This window comes from Sprattus sprattus, assembly GCF_963457725.1.
Source record: "Sprattus sprattus genome assembly, chromosome: 5".
Taxonomy (NCBI): Eukaryota; Metazoa; Chordata; class Actinopteri; order Clupeiformes; family Clupeidae; genus Sprattus; species Sprattus sprattus.
The window spans coordinates 33,172,700-33,197,266 of NC_137924.1; the positions used below are offsets into that span (position 1 = coordinate 33,172,700).

The window sequence follows — 24,567 nt, forward strand, 5'->3', positions numbered from 1 at the left end:
TGAGTGTGAGAGAAAGTAGACTGAGAGGGATAGAGAGAAAGATGGAGAGATGGAGAGAAAAAAAGTAGAGAATGGAAGGTGTCTTAATGTTCCTAGTTACAGTTAAATTGAGAGGGACAGAGAAGAGGTTCCTTTGATTTGGCGCAGCTGTCAGTGAAGCACATGTGCAAGCCAGTTTAAAGACCCTATTATGATGTCATAATGGCCCAATGTAAGTCAATGGGAACATTTCGTTTCGTTTTTATTTAATATCTTAAAAAGTATAAAGTTTAGAAAAGTGAAAAATACATAGCATAAGTGTCCTCTTCAAGACCTACGCGACAAAGTTTGAATGAAGTTTCTGGGTATTTCTTAGATTAAGGGCCAAATTGGGTTGCTGAAATTTAGAAAATTTTAATTCCAAATTTGACTAATTGGTATACATTAAACTAGTCCTTTAGTCAGAAGCAACGTTATGAGCAGGGTTAAGACCAAAAGATAAGAGAATCAGATTTTTTTGCCATTTTCTTAACTAAATGTCAAGTATATGTCATATATCATTGAATATAATCAAGTAGTCAAGTAAATGCCATGTCTCAACTTTTTTTATACAGTGATCATTTAGATTGTCCAACATTGTCCAAAATATATAATTGTTGGATGTTTTGTAATTTATACATAATTTATTGGCAAAAATATGTATGTGATGGTGATGACATTACAGTTGCGGTGATGACAAATCACTTCGTAACCTATAGCAACAAGCTGTAATGTGCTGGTAATGAATGTGCTGGTAATGACATTTTTGCCAAAAAAATAGCCTTACTAGCAAAGAGGATGGTTAAGCAAGTGTGGCTAACTTTCTACATGTAATGTACACCATTTTAACTATTAAAATCATAAAAATAATTTTAAAAAATTCAAAGATACAGAAATACAACACATGTGGTAATGACGCATAATAAGTGCGCATGCCCCACACAAAGAATAAAGAGTAGATTTACTTAATTTTCTGGACATCAAGGCATCAGTCTTGCAGCTTGAAATACATGTGCTCCACTATGATATTTAGTTACCATGGCCACCAAATAAACATTTGATGAAAAAACTGTAGGAAAGTGCCTTTATGCAGAGTGTGATGGTAATGACGGCTAAACCATGGGACAGGTAGAAATTAACCAAAATAAAGTACAAAATGCATATATATGCTTAATCTGTGCATGTAGTTTATTAGTTCAAGTAACATTAAATTCATTATGCATATTTTTATTATTAATTTGTGATAAATAATGCTTGAGATATGGCACGACATGTGAAAACTATGTTGGTGGACAACACCAAAACACAGATATTGTACCACTAAACACTAATAAAATGTGTGAAAATCATTAGTAAGAGCAACCATAAAAAAAGTCTAGGCTTGTTTTTGTCTATACTAATTAATGGATCTAAAATGTATTAGATTTAATTCATTTTCAATATAATTACACCTTGTGGACTGAAATAGGCCCCAATTCTAAGAAATACCCTTCTACGTTAAGCGGTTCGGGCTGAATTAATCGCAGAAAAAGGTAACAAGAATAATAATAAGAAGAAGCCTAGGAATAACAATACAGGGCATTTCATGCACTGTAATAATTATAATACTTTCACTAGCCTGTTTTGGCTATTAAACTTATTGCCACTGCTGCATAATACGTTTAGGCATGTAAGCCTAAAATGGTTACAAGAAACAAAATTATTATAATATAATTTGATTTATCCGTACTTTTGGAAAAGTACTGCATTTTTGAACAGGTACTGTTTGATCAACCTTCTACATACCATAGTAGACATTTTCCTATGATCTAGTCACTAGTGAATGACGTTTACTGTAGGTTCCCGCCACTCCCTCAACGTCTCACACTCACTTGCTCATTGCAGACTTCTCACAGCTTTATGTCACGCAGAACTTAATGCTATTACCTTTGTCACTATAAATGGGGTACTTAAAGCAGTTAGACGTCGAAAATTTTAAATCATGGCGGGGGAAACAAGTAATTGGTCCTTTTAAAAGGTTTAACTGTATTATTGGAACAAATGGCTCAGGTAAGTAGCTGACGCTAGTTAGCTTACTTTGGCTAACGGCAGATCACTGATTAAAGCTAAGAGGTAGCTGTTCAGTAAACTAAGTTTAATATCATGCCAAGTCATGTCGCAAAATAAACATAATTCTCAAAAAACGAAAAACAAGGTATGGACATTTGTCCTTTGTTCTGAAACTAACATTACAGGTCCACACAATTATGAAATGAAATATGACCATTTCAGAAGTTGTTTTGGGGGTTGCATAGCCTCTTAGCTCGAAATTCCAACGGAAGCTAGCTAATGAAAAATATCATCCAAGTCTCTTTAGCTTGATTCTTACATAATGTGTGGTATCTGTCAAGAGTATAATGACGTTTAATTCAGATGTCATCAGCACATAAAAAAACACAGGGAAAGTTATTCCCAACATCATGCCTTTTGTCGAATGTTTTTACCCTCAGGGAAGTCCAATGTCATGGATGCCCTGGGGTTTGTGATGGGCGAGCGGGCTGCGAATTTGAGGGTGAAACACACCAGAGACCTCATTCATGGAGCTCATATTGGCAAGGCCGTTTCCAAAACAGCCAGTGTAACTATGCGATACTGCAACGATAACGACGAAGAACTGAACTTCTGCAGGATCGTTGCAGGTATGATTTTCGGATACAGTAGTACGTTAAGTAACTTGACACTATTGAAGCAAGACGTTTATAAGTAAAAAAGAACGTGTTACAAATTCAAATGTAAAGGTGTCATTTAGGTGACTCTTCTGAATATCACATCAATGGCAAACAAGTGACATTGGCCAAGTACTCAGGAGAACTGGAGAAGATTGGCATAGTGGTGAAAGCCAGGAATTGTCTGGTGTACCAGGTGAATTACCTCTTAAGAATTTTCTTAGATTTAATAAATAAAATCCATCTGAAATGAAAATACTTTTGGTTTTAGTTTTGGAGATCTGAGGGAAAGTTCCAACTGTAACTTCATGTTAAGACTTTAGAATTTCTGCCTGGAATAGCACAAAGTATTTCAATCTTCACTGTCATCTTCACTGTAAAAGGCACACATATCAATCTTGGTAGACATCTTTGTTCATTTGATTATATTAGATGCAAGCTGTTTTGTTTAGGTATAGTGATAAACGTGAGAGATCTGACCATTGTGTGAGGCTCTCTAACCCACACTAACCGCACTGACACCAACATCTTGTCCTGTGTGCGACTAAAATCACTCCCCATCAGGGCGCTGTGGAGTCTATTGCTATGAAGAACGCCAAGGAGCGGACGCGCATGTTTGAGCGCATCAGTAACTCTCTGGAGCTTGCCGACGAGTACGAGAAGAAGTGCGCAGCTCTGCAGAAGGCCAAGGAGGACACGCAGTTCCACTTCAACAGGAAGAAGGCCGCCACGGCCGAGAGGAAACAGGTCTCCAGAGACAAGACGGAGGTAAGGCCTGAGAAACAGATGGATGGAGATGAGAGGCGGAGGTAAAGCCTGAGAAACAGATGGATGGAGATGAGAGGCGGAGGTAAAGCCTGAGAAACAGATGGATGGAGATGAGAGGCGGAGGTAAAGCCTGACGGTGCAAACCCATGACACCGTTATGAGTGACGCGATTTCTAAATTCGAACATGTTGAAACTTATGCAAATGAGGAGCGATTTTTTTCTGGCAGCGGCCAATAAGATTGTGTGGTGTCGTCTGACGGTTTGAAAATTGTAGGACTGTGGCATCGTTTGGTCGTTTAATTTGCTAAAAAGAAAGGCTTGGATGGCATTGTAAGGGCTTGTTGATGCTCCTGGTATGTTATATATTTAATCCTGGGCTTATTTGAACACAATGACAGTTTAAATATAAAGACTAGTGACTAGATAGCTGCTAACTGACTAGCCTGCTCACTAGCTCACTAGTCCAGTCTGTTATGCTATACACCACGCCCACTCAAAGCGATGGAAGCGGGTTGCGTCGCTGTCATGGGTTTGCACCGTTAGAAACAGATGATCGAGATGAGACGTGCATGAACGTTTGAATCATTATCTTTAATCACTATTCGAACTTTGTAAAGAAATGTCAGTATTCGCTTATTGTTTTGCAATTTGGTTCATCTGCTGTGTGAATATGCAAATATTTTAAAACACTTGCGTGTGATGTATGCATAAAAACACAAATTATGAATTGCGTATGCAAATGTATTCTTTTAGTGTGAATATTTGTATACTGTATGTATACTATTAAATATTTAAAACACATTATCCACTGTATATGTGAATCTGATCTCCATTATGTCCTCCAGGCGATGAAGTTCCAGGCGTTGCTGGATGATGTGGGAGAGTGCAGGCTGCAGCAGAACTTGTTCCAGCTCTACTGCAACGAGCGCGGCACGCAGGCCGTCTCCGTGTGCCTGAGGGAGCGCCAGGACGCCGCCGCGGCCCAGAAGAAAGTTCTGGAGGCGTGTGAGCAGACGGTGAAGAGCCAAAAGAAGGAGCACGGCCGTCTGAGCCGAGAGCTCCAGCAGATAGAGAAGCAGATCCGGTAGGACACCGTCACGCACACACACACTTACACACACACACACACTGACACACACTCACACACACACACACACACACACACACACACACACATACTGTGTACACAGTCACATGTATCAACACACCAACAGACACTTAGTTGCCAGTTTATTAGGAGCTCTGAGCTCAAACTAATATCTTAACCTGGCGTCATGAAGGTAATAATATTCAGTATTTATTTAAGCTAATTTAGAGAGCTTCAACTATGTGTTCATTTTGGAGGCTGCAGTTTAATTGTATTCCATTGTACTGACTTTGTTTCTATTATATTGACCACCTAAATGCAATCAGTGAGGCTAGGCTAGATTACAGAAACACCTTTGTGTTTAATCCATACAGTTCAACAGCACCACAAGCCACACCCTCCAAAAGGATCATGCAGTTTAATTGCCACCTCTTAAACTGTTTCCACGTAAACTGAACATCATTACAGTCCTGAAGGAGGATTTATTGCAGGATTGTTGTATTTGACTGTATTAGTTTTTGCTAGGTGTGCCTTTTAAACTGGCAACTGAGTATATATACCAACAGTGGAATTGTTTTCCATTTCCTTGGTTTTCCACCCTCCATTCCTTCCTTCATCCTTTTGTTCTCCTCTTCTCTCCTCTCCTTTTGTTCTCCTCTCTCCTCTCATCCTTTTGTTTTACTTATCTCTCCTCTCATCATTTTGTTCTCCTCTCTCCTCTCACCCTTTGGTTCTTCTCTCTCCTCTCATCCTTTTGTTCTCCTCTCTCCTCTCATCATTTTGTTCTCCTCCTCTCTCCTCTCCTCTCATCCTGTTGTTCTTCTCTCTCCTCTCATCCTTTCGTTCTTCTCTCTCCTCTCATCCTTTTGTTCTCCTCCTCTCTCCTCTCACTCTTTTGTTTTCCTCCTCTCATCCTGCACCTGGCTTCTGTCTTCCTTGCCTCTGTCCATCTTTTGCCTGCTTTATCTCTTTCTTTCTCTTTTATTCTCACTTCTTATTCCTCCTCTCTTTAGCTTCCTCCTTCTATTTCCTAACATTTCCCTATCTTTTCTCTCCTTCACCTCTCTTTCTCTCTCTCTTTCCTCTCTCCTACCTCTCTCTTTCCTCTCGCCTTCCTCTTTTCTTCCTCTCTCTTTCTCAGAAATTCAAATTCACTGAGTTTTACTGACATGGCAAATAATTGCATTTGCATTGTGCATCTCTCTCGCTCTCTTCGACTCATCTCTCTCTCTCTCTCTCTCTCTCTCTGTCGCATCCCTCCCTCTCTCTCTCTGTCTCATCTCTCTCTCTCACACTCTCTCCAGTGGGGAGGAGCAGAAACTGAGCTTGCAGAGGCCTCAGTACATCAAGGCCAAAGTGAACACGTCTCACCACGAGAGCAAGGCCAAGGAGAGCCGCTCGGGCCTGCAGAAGGTCCAGCGCCAGCGGGAGAAGAAGGAGGAGGAGATGGAGGAGCTCCGTAGGCAGCTGGGGGAGCTGGAGAAGGTCTGGAGGAACTACGAGAGGGAGGTGGAGAAGCAGGAGGCTACCAGGGGGACAGATGTGCAACTAGGAGAGGCACAGGTGAAAAGACACACATACACAGAGAGCATGCACGCACACGCACTCACACACACACACACTCACACACCGAGCCTGCTTTTACCTCCTGTTCACTTATGACCTGCTATGGGAACACATTCATGGAAGCACACAGAGGCTGTTTGTGTAAGAGCTGTAATTGATTGCATGACCAAAAGGCTCTCAGTTTTGGCAATTGACCGATCGCCAGGGCTCCGCCCCCTAGTTATTGTTGCTACGTCCGACACATTTCACGGAACTGTCCACCTAAAAGCCATGGCGAGTACGGGTACAAGCGCTATAACTGTCAGTATGAGTGATGATTTTTGGAGTAATACCTCCACGGTATCCTCCAGATCAAGCCAAAAGGGACTGCAATATGCAGTGGAAGGATATATCCAAAATATTAAGATCAACAACGAAGTGGACACAACAATAATTGAAGCACAGGGCATACAGGTCTCAATAATAAAAAAAAAAAATAGAAACCCTACAACCTCTTCATTGAAATGCAACCAGCACAACCTTGTAGACTAGTCATGTTATTTCACCACTGGGTAAGATCTGTATATAATATTTCAAGCTAGCTAATAACCTCCAAAGATTATTCTTATTATTTATTCCGTCTCTGGCGAGAGACTCTGGAGGTATGTAGCTACCTAGGATGGTGACTATCCATCAATGCAATGTTGATGTTACCGTCAGTAAAACCTTTTGTAAATGTGCACGCTGAGTTATCAAAGCTGGCGATTGCGAACGCCAGCAGCATACATACAAAGTGTTCGTTAAAAGTTCTGTTCAATGTTGTATCAAGCATAAATACAAACTACAAAGTGTTCGTTAAAAGTTTTGTTCAATGCTGGCGTTTGCTATCAATAGCTTCGACAGCTCTGCGTGCAATCATACAGACAGTAACATTGACATTTAGACGGTCACATACATTAACATTTAAATGTATTCACATGAACACTTTATTGGAGAGACTAGTTATGTTATTTTAGTGGTAATAATACAAGTATTCATGAACCATAACCGTTTGGGGATTTTCTCTCAACTAGATAGTTAGCCATCATACCTAGCGATAGCTAGCTGGCAGCAAGCAGCTTAATTTACTTTGGAGCAGACATATGTGCATTTTTCGATATATTGGGTTGGGTGTGGGGTGACCACACTGTTTAATCCACAGCTGGCACCTTTGCGCCTGTGTTTTGGGCTTTGGGGAAGCGGGAAAAAACGACGTATCCCTCTAATCTCTCAGGGTACCTCATGTCATACCTACAAGTCCCGTAGGCACACTGTTTAACCATGCTGCTCAGACCTCAAAGTTGTCGGACCTTCTTCTCTTAGCAGCGGTTGCTAAGGTATGATTGGACAAGGGCCGTTCTAGGGTGGAGTTTCGCGATCGGTCAATTGGTAAATTCGTGACATTCATCAGGTCTTTGTTGCAGGGGGTGTTCCAGTGGGAAAGGGCCGCTTATCCATGTTTTCCCTTACATTAAACGCCAGGGATTTGGCAACATGTGATTAATGAATTAATTGATTGATTGATATGTCTATCTTATTGTTGTTTGTTTGTTTTTGATTTGTTGTTACGATGCAGCTGAAGCGCTATAAAAAGCTAAAGGAGGTGGCCAGGAAGCAGGGCGCCATCTTGGATCAGCAGCTGGAGAAGCTGCAGTGGGATGTGAAGGCAGACAGAGAGAAGCTGGACTTCGACCAGAGGAGGAAGCTGGAAGTGGAGGTAAGGGATGAGTGTGTGTGTGTGTGAGAGAGAGCGTGTGTGTGTGAGAGAGAGAGAGAGAAAGAGTGTGTGTTTGTGTGTGAGTGAGAGAGAGTGTGTCTGTGTTTGTAAGAAAGGAAAAGAGTAGGATGGAGAGAAAAAAAATAAAAATAATATTGCATTACATCTTCACAGTTAGAAATAAATAGAGCATATTTATGAGACCACTCAGTAGGTTAACATTCATATAAATATACTAAAATCATATTACACACTACAGCACACTAAATATACTCAAATAATATTATACACCACAGTACACTAAATATACTAATATCATATTATATACTACAGTACACTAAATAAACTCAAATCATATTATACACTACAGTACACTAAATATACTAATATCATATTATACAACAAAACAAAAACAATTGGGTTCTACCGCGTTATTTAGCTGTTTCTGATTGGACGAGAGAGGCCTTGGTGGCTACGGCTGAACATCACCCGTGGGATTATCCCTTACCTACCCTACTCCCACTCGTGCTATATTGCTTAATTATACACACTACAGTACACTAAATATACTCAAATCCAAGTCACACAACGGAAGAGTTATATTTTTTACGTAGATGTTTTAGTACCTGGATGGTAAAATGAAGGAAACCACTGCATAGACTGTTAACGAATTTATAGTGTCTGAATTGTGTTCCAAGTCATTGACTTTGCTGACTTTAGACTCAGTGGCATTACTGTGGCTACTTTTGATGGTATTGGTATCCTGATCTGTTGTCAGATGTAAATAGAAAATGTTGAACTCTAGTTTATCCCGTCCTGGACTCTGATCGCAGGCAAATGTTAAGAGCTGTATGACTCAGCTGGAAGACTTCAGGAGGAGAGCTGACAAACTGTTGGAGTACACTGCCACCTGCAGGTTTGTCTGATACTGACATATTCAGTGCTTGCTTCTAACTTTATTCTATTTGTGTACTTGTTTTTCTTAATCATTCTGTGCAATCATCAGAACAGTAAGTGTTCTGCAAAAGATGCTAGACATGGTGTGAGTACTCCTCTTGCTGCCTGTACATGAAGTGTGTGTCTGTAGTATGTAAGAGCTCTAGTATGTACGCTATATGTACACACTTTCTGCATCCTGCAGACTGTCTCTAAAAGAGTTGTAGTATTTCAATTCAATTTTATGTATGTAACGTGAAATCAATCATCCAATCATCCCTTTATCGATGTGTGTACTCCTGTGTGTAATTCATCGGTGTGTGCACTCCTGTGTGTCGTTCATCTGTGTGTGTGTGTGTGTGTGTGTGTAGTAGGGCTGAACGATTTGGGAAAATAATCTAATTGCGATTTTTTTCCCCCAAAATATTGCGATTTCGATTCGATTTGCGATTTTTTTTTATACACTTTTTTCCCCCAACAAAACGTAATGAATGATTGAAATATGACCAACACAATATTTTATAGTCAACTATTTAACTTTTATTAACAAAAACAACAAATCGGTGGCTTTGCCATTATTCAAGAAATTTAGACACAGTCATTGTAAGTATAAAACACTGTAAAAATACATAAAACACTATCAATTAGGGCTGGGCGATATGGAAAAAAACATATATCACGGTATGGATTATTTTATATCACGATAGCGATATATATCACGATAATGATATAATAATGGAAAAAATGTAGCGGGAGCATTAATCCGCTACTAAAATGATGTGTATAGAGTGAGTGTAACTAAGATCTCACTCCCCTGTAATATTGACTAATATTAAATATAATGAAGAGATAAAAGCCATTCAGTATTAAATAAGACATGAACTAATATTAATTATTATAAATGGATACATTCAATGAACCTACTCTAAATATTTGCTTTAATAACTATTTTCATACCCATTCAATATCAGTGGCCTAATGCCCAATCACTCTCTCGTTCACGCTTGCTATAAATATACAATCAATAAACAACTTAACTACAGGGATTAAAGTATTCCGGCACCGTGCCGGATTTCCGGCGTGCGGCATTTGACTGCGGGAAAAAAGTCTAAACAAATATTTAAAAAAACACGTCTCAATATCATCACCATTAATTTCGAGTTTATGAGTTTGTCTGCCAATGATATGAAAGGAACACGACTCTCAGGCTCTCAAAATAACATTATTAGCCAATCAGAAGTAGAGTGGGGCGGGTCTTGGGAAAATATGCTTTCACCACCGCTCTGCCTATGCTACGTAGATGCCAGAGTAGAGATACTGTCACACCGAAGGAGACTAAGTTCAACAATACTTGAGAAGATGCCCTCCTTGTTGATAAAGGATTTAAAAATAAATGGCGCTGGGCATGGATAGAAGAGATAGGGAACGATAGTAAGCCTTTTGGTAGCCGGCGTAAGAAGTTGAGAGAAGCAGGTGCTTGCTTCTGCACTTTGTGCTAAAAAAAGTTTTTTCACGTCATGAGTTAGACCCCGCTCATAGAGCAGCTGTTGGCGCTATCCAACACATAACGCTTTTACTGGGAGAAACAACCACAGCTGATGTACCGGCATCAATAACTGACCGTGTGTGTGCCCTGAAAATACGCGTGTGTACGTTCATCGCAGAGCACAATCTGTCTTCCAGGCTCGCCCAACCTCTGGTGAATTTAAGCCAAAAAATAGCTGAAGATAAAATTGCTTTGACTAAAATGTCAATATCCAATCAGCTTGCAAGCTATTTAAACACACATGGCATAACACCAGAGTTTAAAAGACGTATTTCGGAAAAGCTAAAAAACGGCATTTTTCCTTAAATGTCAACATCAATGTCCTTGTTCATTAAACGCATTAAAAACGCAACACTTGCCAGGCAGTAACATGAATATAGCCAATGCCTCAGCACTTATGCTAGAATTAAAAAATATATATATTTTGTTATTTAAAAATGTATATTTAATTATAATTTTTTTGTATATTTTAATTTAATTATTTATTTTGAACAAAGTAATTATGGAAATGTTATATAAAACCACAGTATTATCTACAAGTTCACTGTTGCACTTTAACGGTTTAAAAAGTGAATCACTGTCCCTTTTAATATATCCTCAATTAAATGGTTGCAAATCAAATCTTCCACTGACTGAATTTCACATACTGTTATAACATGTCACCTTGTGATTGCAGGTCATCTTGAAATCCTTCAAGGACAAAGCTTAGCAGCAAAACTTGATATCAAAAGAAATCGTAAATGCTACATGTGTTAGTACCATATTGTAGTGAGGTGGAGTACTATTGCTGACCTTTCTTGGTATTGCAGTTTCAAAAGTCCCACCATAATCTGCAATCATTCATTTCTTAATGTTTTTTTGTTTTGTAAATGTGTCCTCGTCACAGGATGACACCCCCCCTCGCATTCAACCACACACAGAAAAAGTTCAGGCTCAGGATTTTTTTTTTGCTTTAAACCCTGTAACTAATGCAATAACAATATAACAATATGGCAATACAATCCCGATGTATTTTACAGTTCTTTGTGTTCCGAATAGATGTTCAGAGTTCAAAAGTCGATGGTCACAGCTCAGAATACGTACGATGACGTATTTGTCAATCCACAGAGTGCTGTGCCGCTCCGGCAAGCGGCTGTGCTGGCGGTGTGTGTGAGCGATACGAATGTTTGTATAATGCCGTTCAGTTCGGAAGGAGCTCCTTGTTATGTATGTGTGTGTAATGTCAGGATAATAACTCAATAAAACTGGAACCCAGTACCTCGATGGTCCAGAGAGATGGGTCAAACTGAGTTGTCCGTGGATGGCAGGGCAAAGAGCGTCAATCAGAAGGTAGAGTAGACCCAGGGCTAGCTGCTAACCGTCTGTCCGTTACCAGGGAAACCAGCGACACACCGTTGAATCTCAACTAGCAGCGATAGCTAAACGTTGCTAGCAGCCACTGAAGCTGCCAGCTGACTGTATAATGAAAAAAAGTTTATCACGATAGAAACGATAGAGGAGAAAGGTCACGATAGACACGTTTCTATCGTCCTCACGATATATATCGTCATATCGCCCAGCCCTACTATCAATTATGTGCAAAATGTAGCATCTTATGGCTCCCAAGTCAGTAACATTTCACACAACTGAAACATAGAACTTGCCTCTACTAATTTGAAAATATTTTGTAAAATCAAAATAAATAAAGTTATAAATAAAAAAACTGAAAAATACACTTTGTAAATTAGACAATAAAAAAACGATTTGAAAAGTATAATAAAGATGAACCTCACTTCTGAAATACACAGCAATAACACACCTCACAGATATAATAAAAAAATGAGTATGGCACTGCAAGCCATAATGATCCAACAGCTTTATCTTAGTGGCTCACAGGTTTTTTGCTAAGAAAACCAGCATATTTACTTTTGCTGGTTTCAACGATGTGCGAGTGCAAGTCACAATATTCCCTCCTGTGCTAAAAAGACGCTCTGAGGGAGCACTTGTGGCAGGTACACAAAGATACTTGCGGGCCATGGTGGACAATTGTGGGTAGCTGACCTCGTGCACCCTCCACCAAGCCAAGGGATCTTCTTCTCCATCACTGGCAGGAGTCATCATGTAACTGTTTACCTCTGCCTCTGCCACATCTTCTGGTGTTACAGGCAGAGACGGAGTGGCTGCACTGGTCTTGGAAAAATCTGCCAAGAGACCTCTTCGCCTTTTCCCCCAAGGGCTGTGCACTTTGTGGAAAAGTGTCGGTGCGAGATCTCTTCTCCTAGATAAAAAAAAAAAAAACAGCCATTAGTTTTCCAGTTAGATTTTGCAGAAATATTGTGTTTCTGTGAAATACATTACTATCATTACGACATCACTATCATTTACCCGATGATATGGTCGTTTGGCTAAGTCTACCATCTCTGTCTTCAGTCGGGTCTTGATGGCAGGGATGTTGTCCACACTTATAAACTGAGTTCTGAACCTAGGGTCCAGGAAACAGGCAACATCCAAAAGCTCCTGGATGTTTGGGTCTCCATTAGAGCTGCAACGATTAGTCGACGAAATCGACTAAGTCGATTGTGAAAAATGGTCGACGCGGATTTGTATCGTCGACGCGTCATATAATATATAAAAAAAAATAATAATAATATTTTTTTTTTTTTTTTTGCAGACGCTAACAGAGCTACCGGTACTTTTCATTTGGAATTGCATATAGGAAGTGCGAAATAGCTGCGAAAAGCAAATTATTCTGAGATGGCTCATGTTACCATGGAAACAATAAACAAAGCTTGGTTTAGCAGCTGCTGCATATCAGATATGGCTAACAGAAAAGTTGTCATTTTTCTCAATGATGGTCAATTATTAGTAGTTTAAGATTAACTACTACAGTATTTCAAAGAGAATGGGCTGTGGGAGCATAAGAGTCTCTTCTTTCCTTCTTCCACTTTTCTTTCCTTTCTTCACTCTTCTTTCCTTCTTACACTCTTCTTTCCTTTCTTCTTTCCTTCTTTCACTCTTCTTTCTTTTCTTCTTCCTTTCTTAACCTTTGCATTTCATGCACTGGTATTTCCTTCAGGAAATGCATTTTCTAGTTTGCACTTTCTCTTTACTTTTATAAGCATATTTGCACTCTTAATTTGTATTACTATTTAATGTATTTATTATGATGATTACATTTGTTACTCAAATTCATTTGAAATTCAAATTCCAACATTTTGAATCATTTTTTAAATTTATGGAAATAATCGTAAGAATAGTCGATTAATCCAAAAACAAAGTCAATAGATTAATCGATTACCAAAATAATCGTTAGTTGCAGCCCTAGTCTCCATACTTGCTATCGAGGTATACTAGGACTTGGGTTTTTATTGTTTGAGTGAGGTCAGTGTCCTCAGCATCTTCAGCCAGTACTGATGTGGCAAAAAGGTGGAGAACTGGCTTGAGGTAGGAGATGCTCACATATTCCTCTCCAGAAAGAGCATCTGTGAATTCCAGTAGAGGATGCAGTGCCTTGTGGATGGACTCCAGCACGCCAATATCCTGCCAGGTCGGGATTAGGGGGCGTGCATTTCGGTCACCAGACAATACCTGAGTAATGGCTTTGGCCTGTTCAAGCACTCTGGCAATCATCATTTCTTTGGATCCCCATCTTGTTGAGCACTCAGTTATAAGGTTGTGCTCAGGGAGTTTGAGTTCCCTCTGTGCCTCCGTTAGTGCTGCCTTTTTCTTCCAACTGTGGGAAAAGTGCCCCACCCTCCTGCACACTGCTGTTGCCCTTGACACTCTGTCATCTTTGAGGACATTTTCTGAAAGAAATACAAAGTAGTGTATTACAATCAATTGTTTTGTGATACAAGGCTATCACCATTACACACTCACATCCTCTGTTATTCTGAAATACACACATCCACACCACTGTCCTCTCTCTATCTCACACAAACAACACATAAACAGTTTGTGTGTGTGTGTTTTTTTTTTGCTTGTGGGCATTCCACCACAAACAGACATATAAATAAGCACATAAATCAAAACACATAATATTTAAATTGACATATTCGAAAAGGAATGGGGGGGAAGTCTTTTTCTTTCATCCCACCCTCTTACCACAACTCAACATAATTTATATATTTGTATATTGTGCTTCCGGATTACTAATCAACACATTAGATTTGTATACTATACCTACCCTGATTTCTGTAAATTGGTGAATCTCTCTCTCTCTTTTATACACACACACACACACGACATGATAACTTACCAATGGCAAGATGTAATCTGTGGCCAAAACACTGGAGCCTCGTCCACTCATTTATCCGTGCAGCCAACACCATATTTGACGCGTTGTCCGTCGTTATGCAGACTTGCTTCTCCTCGTGGAGATCCCAGCTGGCAAGCGCTTCCCTTAGGCCGGCTCCAATGTTTTCCCCAGTGTGGTCGTCTGGGAAGTAGGCAGCTTGTAGGCAGCGAGCTTTGAGTGTAAAATCGCTCTCAATGAAATGGACCGTGAGACTCTGATAAGGCTCAGATGTGCGGCTTGACCACATATCAGTGGTAGTTGAAAAGAACTCCACCGTCTTAAGCTCCGCAGCGACTTTCAACTTGCACGTATTATAGAGCTCAGGTATGGCAGTCTGGCTAAAATATGTACGGGAGGGTATACCGTACCGTTTATCGAGTATATTCACCAGTGCCTTAAACCCAGGCTTTGTCACCGTGCTGAGAGGCGCCATATCTTTAGCGATATACTCATGCTCTACACAACACTTGACACTGCGCATCATCATCTTTCTTAAAGCCAAAATGGTCCCACACCACCGACTTGCTGTTCCTTTTCGAGACTAAAATCTCATTTGTGTCGGTTTCGGACTGTTGAGTTGATCCAGAGGCCATTGTTACAGAGCAGCATGAAACGCTGATACAGCCCAGTGCCCTACTGACTTTCGCTCGCCTTACGTGTCCACGTTGCATCACGTGAGCACAATGTCATTTTTTATATATTTTTAATTTTAATCGCGGTTTTTATTTCAGTTGCGGTTTGAAAATCGCGTCTCATCATATCGCGATTAAACCGAAAATGCGATTAATCGTTCAGCCCTAGTGTGTAGTTCATCTGTGTGTGTACTCCTGTGTGTAGTTCACCTGTGTGTGTACTCCTGTGTGTAGTTCATCTGTGTGTGTACTCCTGTGTGTAGTTCATCTATGTGTGTAGTTCATCTGTGTGTGTACTCCTGTGTGTGTCTAGTTCATCTGTGTGTGTACTCCTGTGTGTAGTTCATCTGTGTGTGAACTCCTGTGTGTAGTTCATCTGTGTGTGTACTGCTGTGTGTAGTTTATCTGTGTGTGTACTGCTGTGTGTAGTTTATCTGTGTGTGTTCTCCTGTGTTTACTAACTACTGTGTGTAGTTCATCTGTGTGTGTACTCCTGTGTGTGTGTAGTTCGTCTGTGTGTACTCCTGTGTGTGTGTAGTTCATCTGTGTGTGTACTCCTGTGTGTGTGTAGTTCATCTGTGTGTGTACTCCTGTGTGTGTGTAGTTCATCTGTGTGAGTAGTTTGTCTGTGTGTACTCCTGTGTGTAGTTCATCTGTGTGTGTACTCCTGTGTGTGTGTAGTTCGTCTGTGTGTACTCCTGTGTGTGTGTGTGTAGTTCATCTGTGTGTGTACTCCTGTGTGTGTGTAGTTCATCTGTGTGTGTAGTTTGTCTGTGTGTACTCCTGTGTGTGTGTGTAGTTCATCTGTGTGTGTACTCCTATGTGTGTGTAGTTCGTCTGTGTGTACTCCTGTGTGTGTGTGTGTAGTTAATCTGTGTGTGTACTCCTGTGTGTGTAGTTCGTCTGTGGAGGAGCTGGGCTCCCAGGAGGAGCGCCTGGAGCAGGAGCTGGAGGCGGGCCGCGTGCGCTCCCTGGAGCTGAACCAGGAGCTGGGGACGGTTCTGGGGGAGCTGCAGAACGCCCGTGTGGACCACCACGAGAACCGACGCCAGCAGAAACGAGACGAGCTGCTGGAGAGTCTGCGCAGGCTGTACCCGGATGTGCTGGTAGGGTAGTGTGTGCACACACACACACACACACACACACACACATACACACACATCACGCATGCACACACACACACACACACACACACACACACACACACTCACACACACACAAATACAAACACCCCTTACTTAATCTGGGGATACAGTAAAATACACAATTAGTCACACAGCATATACAAATGCCAAGACACACATTCATATATACATAGACACACGCACACAAACATATCCATCTATCTATAAAATCTGCTGTTATCGTCCTTCTCCACTACTCTTTTTCAGTTTGGCCGTCTGGTGGACCTGTGCCAACCTATCCATAAGAAGTACCAGCTGGCTGTCGCCAAGGTGTTCGGCCGCTACATGAATGCCGTCGTCGTGTCGACCGAGAAGGTGGCGCGTGATTGCATCAAGTTTGTCAAGCAGGAGATGGCGGAGCCAGAGACGTTCCTGCCGATCGATTACCTAGATGTGAGTCATGGGGAGAACTAGGGACGGCCAATCACCAGGAGGTTCACTAGGGACGGCCAATCACCGGGAGGTTCACTAGGGACGGTCAATCACCAGGAGGTTCACTAGGGACGGCCAATCACAAGAGGTTCACTAGGGACGGCCAATCACCAGGGGGTTCACAGGTTTCTCACCTGTTTGGGTTTTTAGCTTAATAGTATATAGAGAATAGTCTATTCTCATGGTTGGATTACTCAGTGAGTGTACTAGGTTCTAAAGCAGTTACAGTCACACCTATAACATTCAACATGTCCACACCTGAAATATCTGTCATTACCTGTCCACTAGGGGTGCACGATTCAGAAAATGTCACGATTAGATTCGATACCGATTTTTAGGCTCACGATTCGATTCAAAATCGATTTTCGATTCAAAAACGATTCTCGACTGAAAAAAATTGATTCACAGTATGTAAATGTTAGTGCTGTCAAACGATCGTGATTAATCGCATTTTTGTCATAGTTAACTCAAAATGAATCGCGATGTATCGCAAATTAATTAATCGCTAATTTTATTTTAATGCTCTTTTATCATGGAAAAGTGGATTGGCTTGCTTTATGCAATGTTTTATCGGAAAACAACATTGCCAAACCGGGCAGTACAAAATAAAATTATAAAGTGCACATTTCAGACTCAGCCTATAGTGCAGTTAAACCATGGCTTAATATTTTCTTTTTTTCAAGTTTGCTGTGAACATAGAAGTCAGGCCTCTTATTTCAAAAACAATGAACCGTAACAGTTAGGTTACCAATAAAAGGTAAGCCTACTACTTCTGTGCTTTCAGCCAGTTGCCTGTTGACATTTTCAGACAACAGTGAAGCTCGCTTCTGTTGCACATCACAACTTTTAAAGGTAAACTTTCTATTCAGAAGCTTTTTATCAACCATTTCGCCGTATCGCGCTCGCGCTATGAATCGATTTTTGGAGTTATATGAATCGATTCTGAATCGGAAGCACTTGAATCGCGATACGAATGTGAATCGATTTTTTTGCACACCCCTACTGTCCACACCCTTAAAATCACACCTATTACATCCAACCTGTCCACACCTGTAACATCACACCTATAACATTCAACCTTTCCACACCCTTAACCCCTTGATGCCGCCCGTGTTCAGATCGTTCCTTTTGGGACGATGACGTTTTGATGCCATGACAACAGAAAATATCATATTTTTTTTTTTTTTTTTTACAAAGGCTCAAGACCCATCCAATCAGATTGCATGCTTGTAAATCCATCTTATTGCTTGGCTAGTCCCACAGAGCTTGTCAAATCAAGCTACGCGAGTAACGTGACTTTGAGGTTAGAAAAACAAACATGGTGTCCGCGAGTAGGCGACACCTCAGTGAGAAACAGCGATTTTCAGCACAAGAAGAAGCAGCATTTCTAATGAATGATGAGTGACCAAGAAAGCAATAGACACAGTATTCCTGGATGGATTTCTAGTGGAGAAAAAGTTTGTATTTTACTGAGGATTGGAAGGAGAAAGCGCCTGGAGAAAAGTAATCCGACTGCGTTTCTATCACAAGGTACGTTTCATCGTAAATACACACACCCAACAAGTAGTGACTGAAATGCATGCTTTCCTCATTGGTTTCTATGAGTAAATAATAAACTTCATCAAACCTTTGTATTTAGTTTTGTGCTCGGCTTTCAACTTGGCTAGATTTGTAGATTTATAAGACATTGAGGGCGAACATTCACATGTGTTTCGTTTACCGCAAAGCTGTAGTACACACCTTGTACTAATAGCAAACAATAACTGGGTTTACATTTTGGCGTTTGAAAGGCTTAAGCAAGCAGGTACTTACAAGAAATTTAGAAGAAGAGATAAAGGAGTATTTATTTTCCTTTCAAGATGTTTTTCTTACCTAATTCATGAAAAAATGTGACGGTTACTTATGGTTTTAGTGTAGTTAGTTAGTGTAGTTCTGTCAATATTTCGTTGTTGAGAGGGTGCTCCTGAAAATCTGGCAGCCAGCCCAAGACCAGCGAGAGGGACAGGTGTGAGACCAAGAGGGAAAGGACCAAGAGGCCTACAAGCCAGTAGAGTTGGACCTTTTATTACATTGACAAATTCCAGATCTGGGCTTACTCTTCACCATTCGCTCATCAATGGACACATTTCGAAAGGACTGATGCAGAGCTTTGCAGCGCTCTTTGAAATGGTCAAGGAGAGTTCTGACTTTTCTCAGCTTATCATTTCCGTCCTAAGCACTGGGGTCCACTACATGTAACATGGCCATCAGGGCTTTGAGCCTCTCCAGTGACATGGTAGACCTTGCCTTACAGTTTTACGGGCAAGCCTCCGATGACCTCACGACATGCCATCCCACCTCTAACACCATTTGTAGCGAACAGAGAGCATAGTCACCTCTCTCTTTCTCTCCTCTCTTTCTCTCTCTCTTCTCCTTCTCTCCCCCTCCTCTCTCTCTCTCTCCCCTCTCTCTCGTCATCTCTCCCACCCTCCCTCCCTCTGGATCAACCCGGTTCTAGAGGATTCCAAACATGCACGCTGACTGCCATACCATGCTCTTTGGTATGGCAGTCAGGGTGAATGTTTGGCACCCTGTAGCCAGGCCAGGTGAGTTGACTATGCTCTCTGTTCGCTACAAATTATGTCAGAGGTGGGATGGCTTCCCGTGAAGTCATCTGAGGCGTGGCCGTAAAACTGTATGAGGGACTCCCAGGTGCGGGGGTGGGGGTGGGGGGGGGCACTAGATGGGAGAAGTACTGTTGGTGGATGCACGAGGAATGCCTATGTAGTCCATGGGCCAGAGGCCAAAATTTCACTTGTCGGTACCACTCAAGGGGGCAAAGGTTACTTATAATTTTTGAAAACATCCATGTCTGTTGATGATATTTTAGTATGATAACTCTAATTTAGCTACGACTCAGGAAGGGTTATCAGCTGTTACGTTAACGCCCTCCTTGGAAAAAATGCATTTTAGACGCTGGTACATATCTTGGTTTAGACTCAAGTTCAGGATATTTGTCAGTGCTTAAAAACATTGTGTTTGGTATCATTTTAAAGGGGACACTCTAAGCAAACTTGTATTTACTTCAAAAATGGTAAAGGATACAGGAAAATGTACAATACATCCATACTGCAAGTAATATAATCAAAATGATTACACTGTACACACACTGTTGTTCATCAAACTGGTCATCGCTCTCATCATCTGACCCCATCAGTTCAAATTCTGGTTCTGTATCATCTGATCATTTTTGGTTGCTACAGATCTGTAACCTGCACATGCCTGTGCAGGTCAGCCCATTTGACAGACATGTGCAATTTGGCAGCTTGCATGACCGCACACACTTGCATGAAAGGAGCTCCAAGTCCACATCTGGTGCAGGTGGGGAACGCAACCAGTGAATGTCCAACTTGCCATCTTTGTCTGTCCATCCATATTGAGTAGGGCTTGGCATTGCAGGAGTAGCTTGCAGACAGCATTTCCAGACTGCTGCCTGATAGTTAGCTCGTTGAACATGCATGTACAGACAATGTCTACATGGTGGTAACTGACTGGACTCGACTTCTCCTCTTTTAGTGCAGAAGAGCTGGTAGCGCAGTTCATTGACTTCACTAGTGCTGCTATTAGCAACATACATGTGTCCACAGGTAAACTGCTCAATTTTCAGGAATAGCTCCTCACTCACATTCCATGACTTTCCCAGTTGGCTGAAAGTCTCTTGGCAGGACGTGTCCTTTCTGACCATCTTCAGGGCATTCAGTTTTCCTCGACCAGCGAATGCACTGACAGTGTCACAGCCTGTGAAGGCGTGTAAGCCAATAAGGCTGTCACAGATGCTGTTTCCAAGTGATTTCATCAGTTTGCTGATGTCAACAAAACGTGTGCGAGTCTGTGTCCAACATCTCTGATAGATGGGACATGTGATGTCTTTCTGGAAGCCAAGACAAAGCACCATGACATCGGTGTCCTCAGCTGTAACGATGACTGCCTTTGAGCCTTCATTAGCTGCATGGAATGCATGCAGAAGCAAGCGTGTATCAGGTTCTTCATGCGTGCAGTGCAACTCTGCTACTTCCTCACACTTATCTTTTGTCAACTTGTAGCAGGTTTCTTCACAGGTCATGTACAGTACCTTACCATGCAGCATTCCTCTTTATTTTGGGCCTTTCCACTCTATGACCAGAAATCTGATTAGACTGGTCTTGTTGAAGGGGCTGCAAAGGAATTTTCGGCACTGCCTGACATGGTGTCCCCCTGCAAGGTTCTTGTACTGGAGTGTCGTGTCTGCACCCCGGTTCACTCGTTCAGCATCTTTGATCGATGTCTGGCAGTATACATCAAAAACAACATCAATCCTTTCACTTTGTGCTGCTTCCTGGAGAACCCGAGTCAAGGCCATCTCTGCCACCTGTGCAAAGGTTTTGTAGTCACCATTCATTTTCTGGACCAGGCTCATCCCATCAATGATGCAGGTAGATGGGGTTGGGACGTGTTCTGCAGGAGACACATTATTTTCAAGCTCTCTGGCAAGTGCAGCCTTGTTTGTTTTTTGTAAGGACCCATCAGGATTTGCAAGTGACCATGGCAACGGGCCTAGTGGGTGAGCAAGGACATCCCTCATATTCACCTTCCTGCTTTCAGCCACAAGGATCATGTCCTCCTGGGCTTTCTTTCCATGAGTTCTTTTTACGCTGATATTGGAGAATGTTTTCAAACTCTTCTTAGTCATTTTGTCATGAAATTTTAATGGTGGTGGGTCCTCTTCTAACCGTGGGTGTGTGGTTGGCAGTTGAGACATCTGGGCATAGTAGTAGGGAAGGTATCGTGCATAATTAATTCTGTCATATGCAAAGCACCAAGGGATCATTGCTCGAATGCTTGCCAGATGTAGCATCCAGTCTCCCTCTCTGGATGCTCGAATGAGCCCCAGCAAGATTTCAACCTTGTCCAAATAGGACATCCAGAATGCTGAGAGATTGCCATTTCTATCCCTGAGAAACATGCGGTAGACTTCAAAAAGCTCCATGATGCGTGTACAAGATCTTTTCTCAAGGACCTCCTTCAAAGCAGCCTGTGAGACCTCTTTCCCGAGGCTGCCAATTGTCCTCAGTGTCTCATCCAGGTGAACCATGTCATTCAGGTGAGTTACTTTCAACCAGGACAGGAAACCATTCCATGTCAGTCGCATAAGCGCCTCATACATAAGCTTGTGTAATCGCACTGCCCTGTTGTACCTGCGGCCATCCATAACACCAGCAACAGAACCTTCTACAATTACACCAGATTCAATGCAGAGATCGGAGCCCAGCATCTTGAAAACGCTATCCTGTGATTCCCAGCAACGTGCAGATGGTGTGGAATACCCCAAGCCTGACAATTATGTGTTGGAACTTGTCACTGTGTTTCCATGTGATTACAACTGCCTTGTGTTGCATGATTGCCAGTGACTGGTTGAGCACCTCATTGAGAGTAGACATTTGTGTTGCTGGAGCATTGATGGTAGGTAGATAGCCTACATTGTTGGGGATAACGGCAATCTCATCTCGAGTCAGGATATTGAAGCCAGTCCAGCTGCTGACGGTCTGTCTTTCCAGTCAGTTACCACCATGTAGAGATTGTCTGTACATGCATGTTCAACGAGCCAACTATCAGGCAGCAGTCTGGAAATGCTGTCTGCAAGCTACTCCTGCAGTGCCAAGCCCTATTCAATATGGATGGACAGACAAAGATGGCAAGTTGGACATTCACTGGTTGCGTTCCCCACCTGCACCAGATGTGGTCTTGGAGCTCCTTTCATGCAAGTGTGTGCAGTCATGCAAGCTACCAAATTGCACATGTCTGTCAAATGGGCTGACCTGCACAGACATGTGCAGGTTACAGATCTGTAGCAACCAAAAAGTATCAGATGATACAGAACCAGAATTTGAACTGATGGGGTCAGATGATGAGAGCGATGACCAGTTTGATGAACAACAGTGTGTGTACAGTGTAATCATTTTGATTATATTACTTGCAGTATGGATGTATTGTACATTTTCCTGTATCCTTTACCATTTTTGAAGTAAAGACAAGTTTGTGACCTAACTGACTTTTGTTTAGTAACTTTCAGAGTAAAACGGCACTTTTGAAATAAGGCTGGAAAATCACCCCTCAGAATGAAGCAGTATGGGTATATTGTACATTTCCTGAATCCTTGGAGTCATGTGAGTATTCTAGTGCTAGTGATTTGTGTCTCCATTGTTCCTTGATGTCACAAGACTAAAAGAAACAATATGATTTAGGCGGAAATTGTGGAAAAATGTGTGTGATTGTACTTGTCATACATAATCATACAAGGGCTTGAATGAAAGCTTAGAGTGTCCCCTTTAAAATGATACCAAACACAATGTTTTTTAAGCACTGACAAATATCCTGAACTTGAGTCTAAACCAAGATATGTACCAGCGTCTAAAATGTATTTTTTCCAAGGGGGGCGTTAACTTCTGATAGGGGGGCGTTAACAGCTGATAACCCTTCCTGAGTCGTAGCTAAATTAGAGTTATCATAGTAAAATATCTTAAACAGACATGGATGTTTTCAAAAAGTATAAGTAACCTTTGCCCCCTTGAGTGGTGCCGACATCTGGTCTGGCCCATGAAGTGCAAGGGTGCAATTCCCGAAGTGGAGGGCATTGTGACGGAGTGCTGCACTACAGATGAGTATGTGCTCTGACTGCCACACTATGGAGCCTGGCAGTAGGTATGGCAGTCAGAGTGCATGTTGGCACCCTGTAGACCCAGGTTCAAATCCATGTGGGGTGACCAGCTTTCCTTTTGCTTCAAACTGGAATAACATATTGTATCACACTGAAATTTACTGGAATTTTGAAATGTACATAATGTGGAGGACGCCAGATTTCGGGCTGTAACATTTGAGGTTTTGCTCAGATCAAGCTGAAATTTTAGGAAGATATGGCTGATTGAGTAAGTTTTGATTTGTAGTTGAAATTTTTAAATAAATATGTATACTTAGCTCTTCAGATGAGAAGTTGTACATAATGTATGCGCATTATTAATACAAAATTCCGTAAATCTATATTTTTAATATAGAAAAATATTTAAAAAAAGAAAAAACTGCGTGCTGTGTTGTACTCCTTGCTATTAGCTTTAAAATGAGATATCACACATTAATATAAGTTACAAAGTGTTCTTACATCGTTGCTTTAATTGAAGGTACCCTAAATCGGTCATTTTAGGGGCTGGCAACAAAGGGTTAAAATCACACCTATAACATTCAACCTGTCCACATCCTTAAAATCACACCTATAACATTCAACCTGTTCACACCCTTATAATCACACCTATAACATTCAACCTGTCCACACCCTTAAAATCACACCTAACACACAACATTCAACCTGTCCTTACCTGTACTCACCTGTACCATCTGTCCTTACCTGTACTCACCTGTTCACACCTGTTACATCACACCTGTATCATTCCTCATCTCAGGTGGCCCCTCTGAATGAGCGTCTGCGTGAGCAGCATGGCTGTAAGCTGCTGCTGGACGTGGTGCAGACCGCTGTAGGAGCTCCAGAGCTCAAAAGGGTGCTGCAGTTTGTGTGCGGTAACACACTCGTGTGTGAGTCCATAGAGGAGGCTCGGGCACTGGCCTTTGGGCCGGAGCGCATGAAGGTGAGCCGTTTACACACACACACACACCC

The 24,567-nt window shown here is 41.6% G+C and overlaps 1 protein-coding gene across 1 annotated transcript in view; it reads left to right on the plus strand.

Annotated features, from left to right (window-relative positions):
* Window positions 1–1,958: 1,958 nt before the first annotated feature.
* Window positions 1,959–24,567, plus strand: part of smc1b (structural maintenance of chromosomes 1B) — a gene marked incomplete at both ends in the record, with an annotated part of 90,963 nt that continues 68,354 nt past the window's right edge. The window contains 11 exons of the mRNA XM_080839780.1: window positions 1,959–2,067; window positions 2,508–2,696; window positions 2,807–2,919; window positions 3,288–3,491; window positions 4,338–4,576; window positions 5,884–6,142; window positions 7,740–7,880; window positions 8,714–8,796; window positions 16,169–16,376; window positions 16,662–16,847; window positions 24,356–24,538. Coding sequence (XP_080695906.1) covers window positions 1,959–2,067; window positions 2,508–2,696; window positions 2,807–2,919; window positions 3,288–3,491; window positions 4,338–4,576; window positions 5,884–6,142; window positions 7,740–7,880; window positions 8,714–8,796; window positions 16,169–16,376; window positions 16,662–16,847; window positions 24,356–24,538 — 1,914 coding nt within the window. The remainder of the gene's footprint in view (window positions 2,068–2,507; window positions 2,697–2,806; window positions 2,920–3,287; window positions 3,492–4,337; window positions 4,577–5,883; window positions 6,143–7,739; window positions 7,881–8,713; window positions 8,797–16,168; window positions 16,377–16,661; window positions 16,848–24,355; window positions 24,539–24,567) is intronic.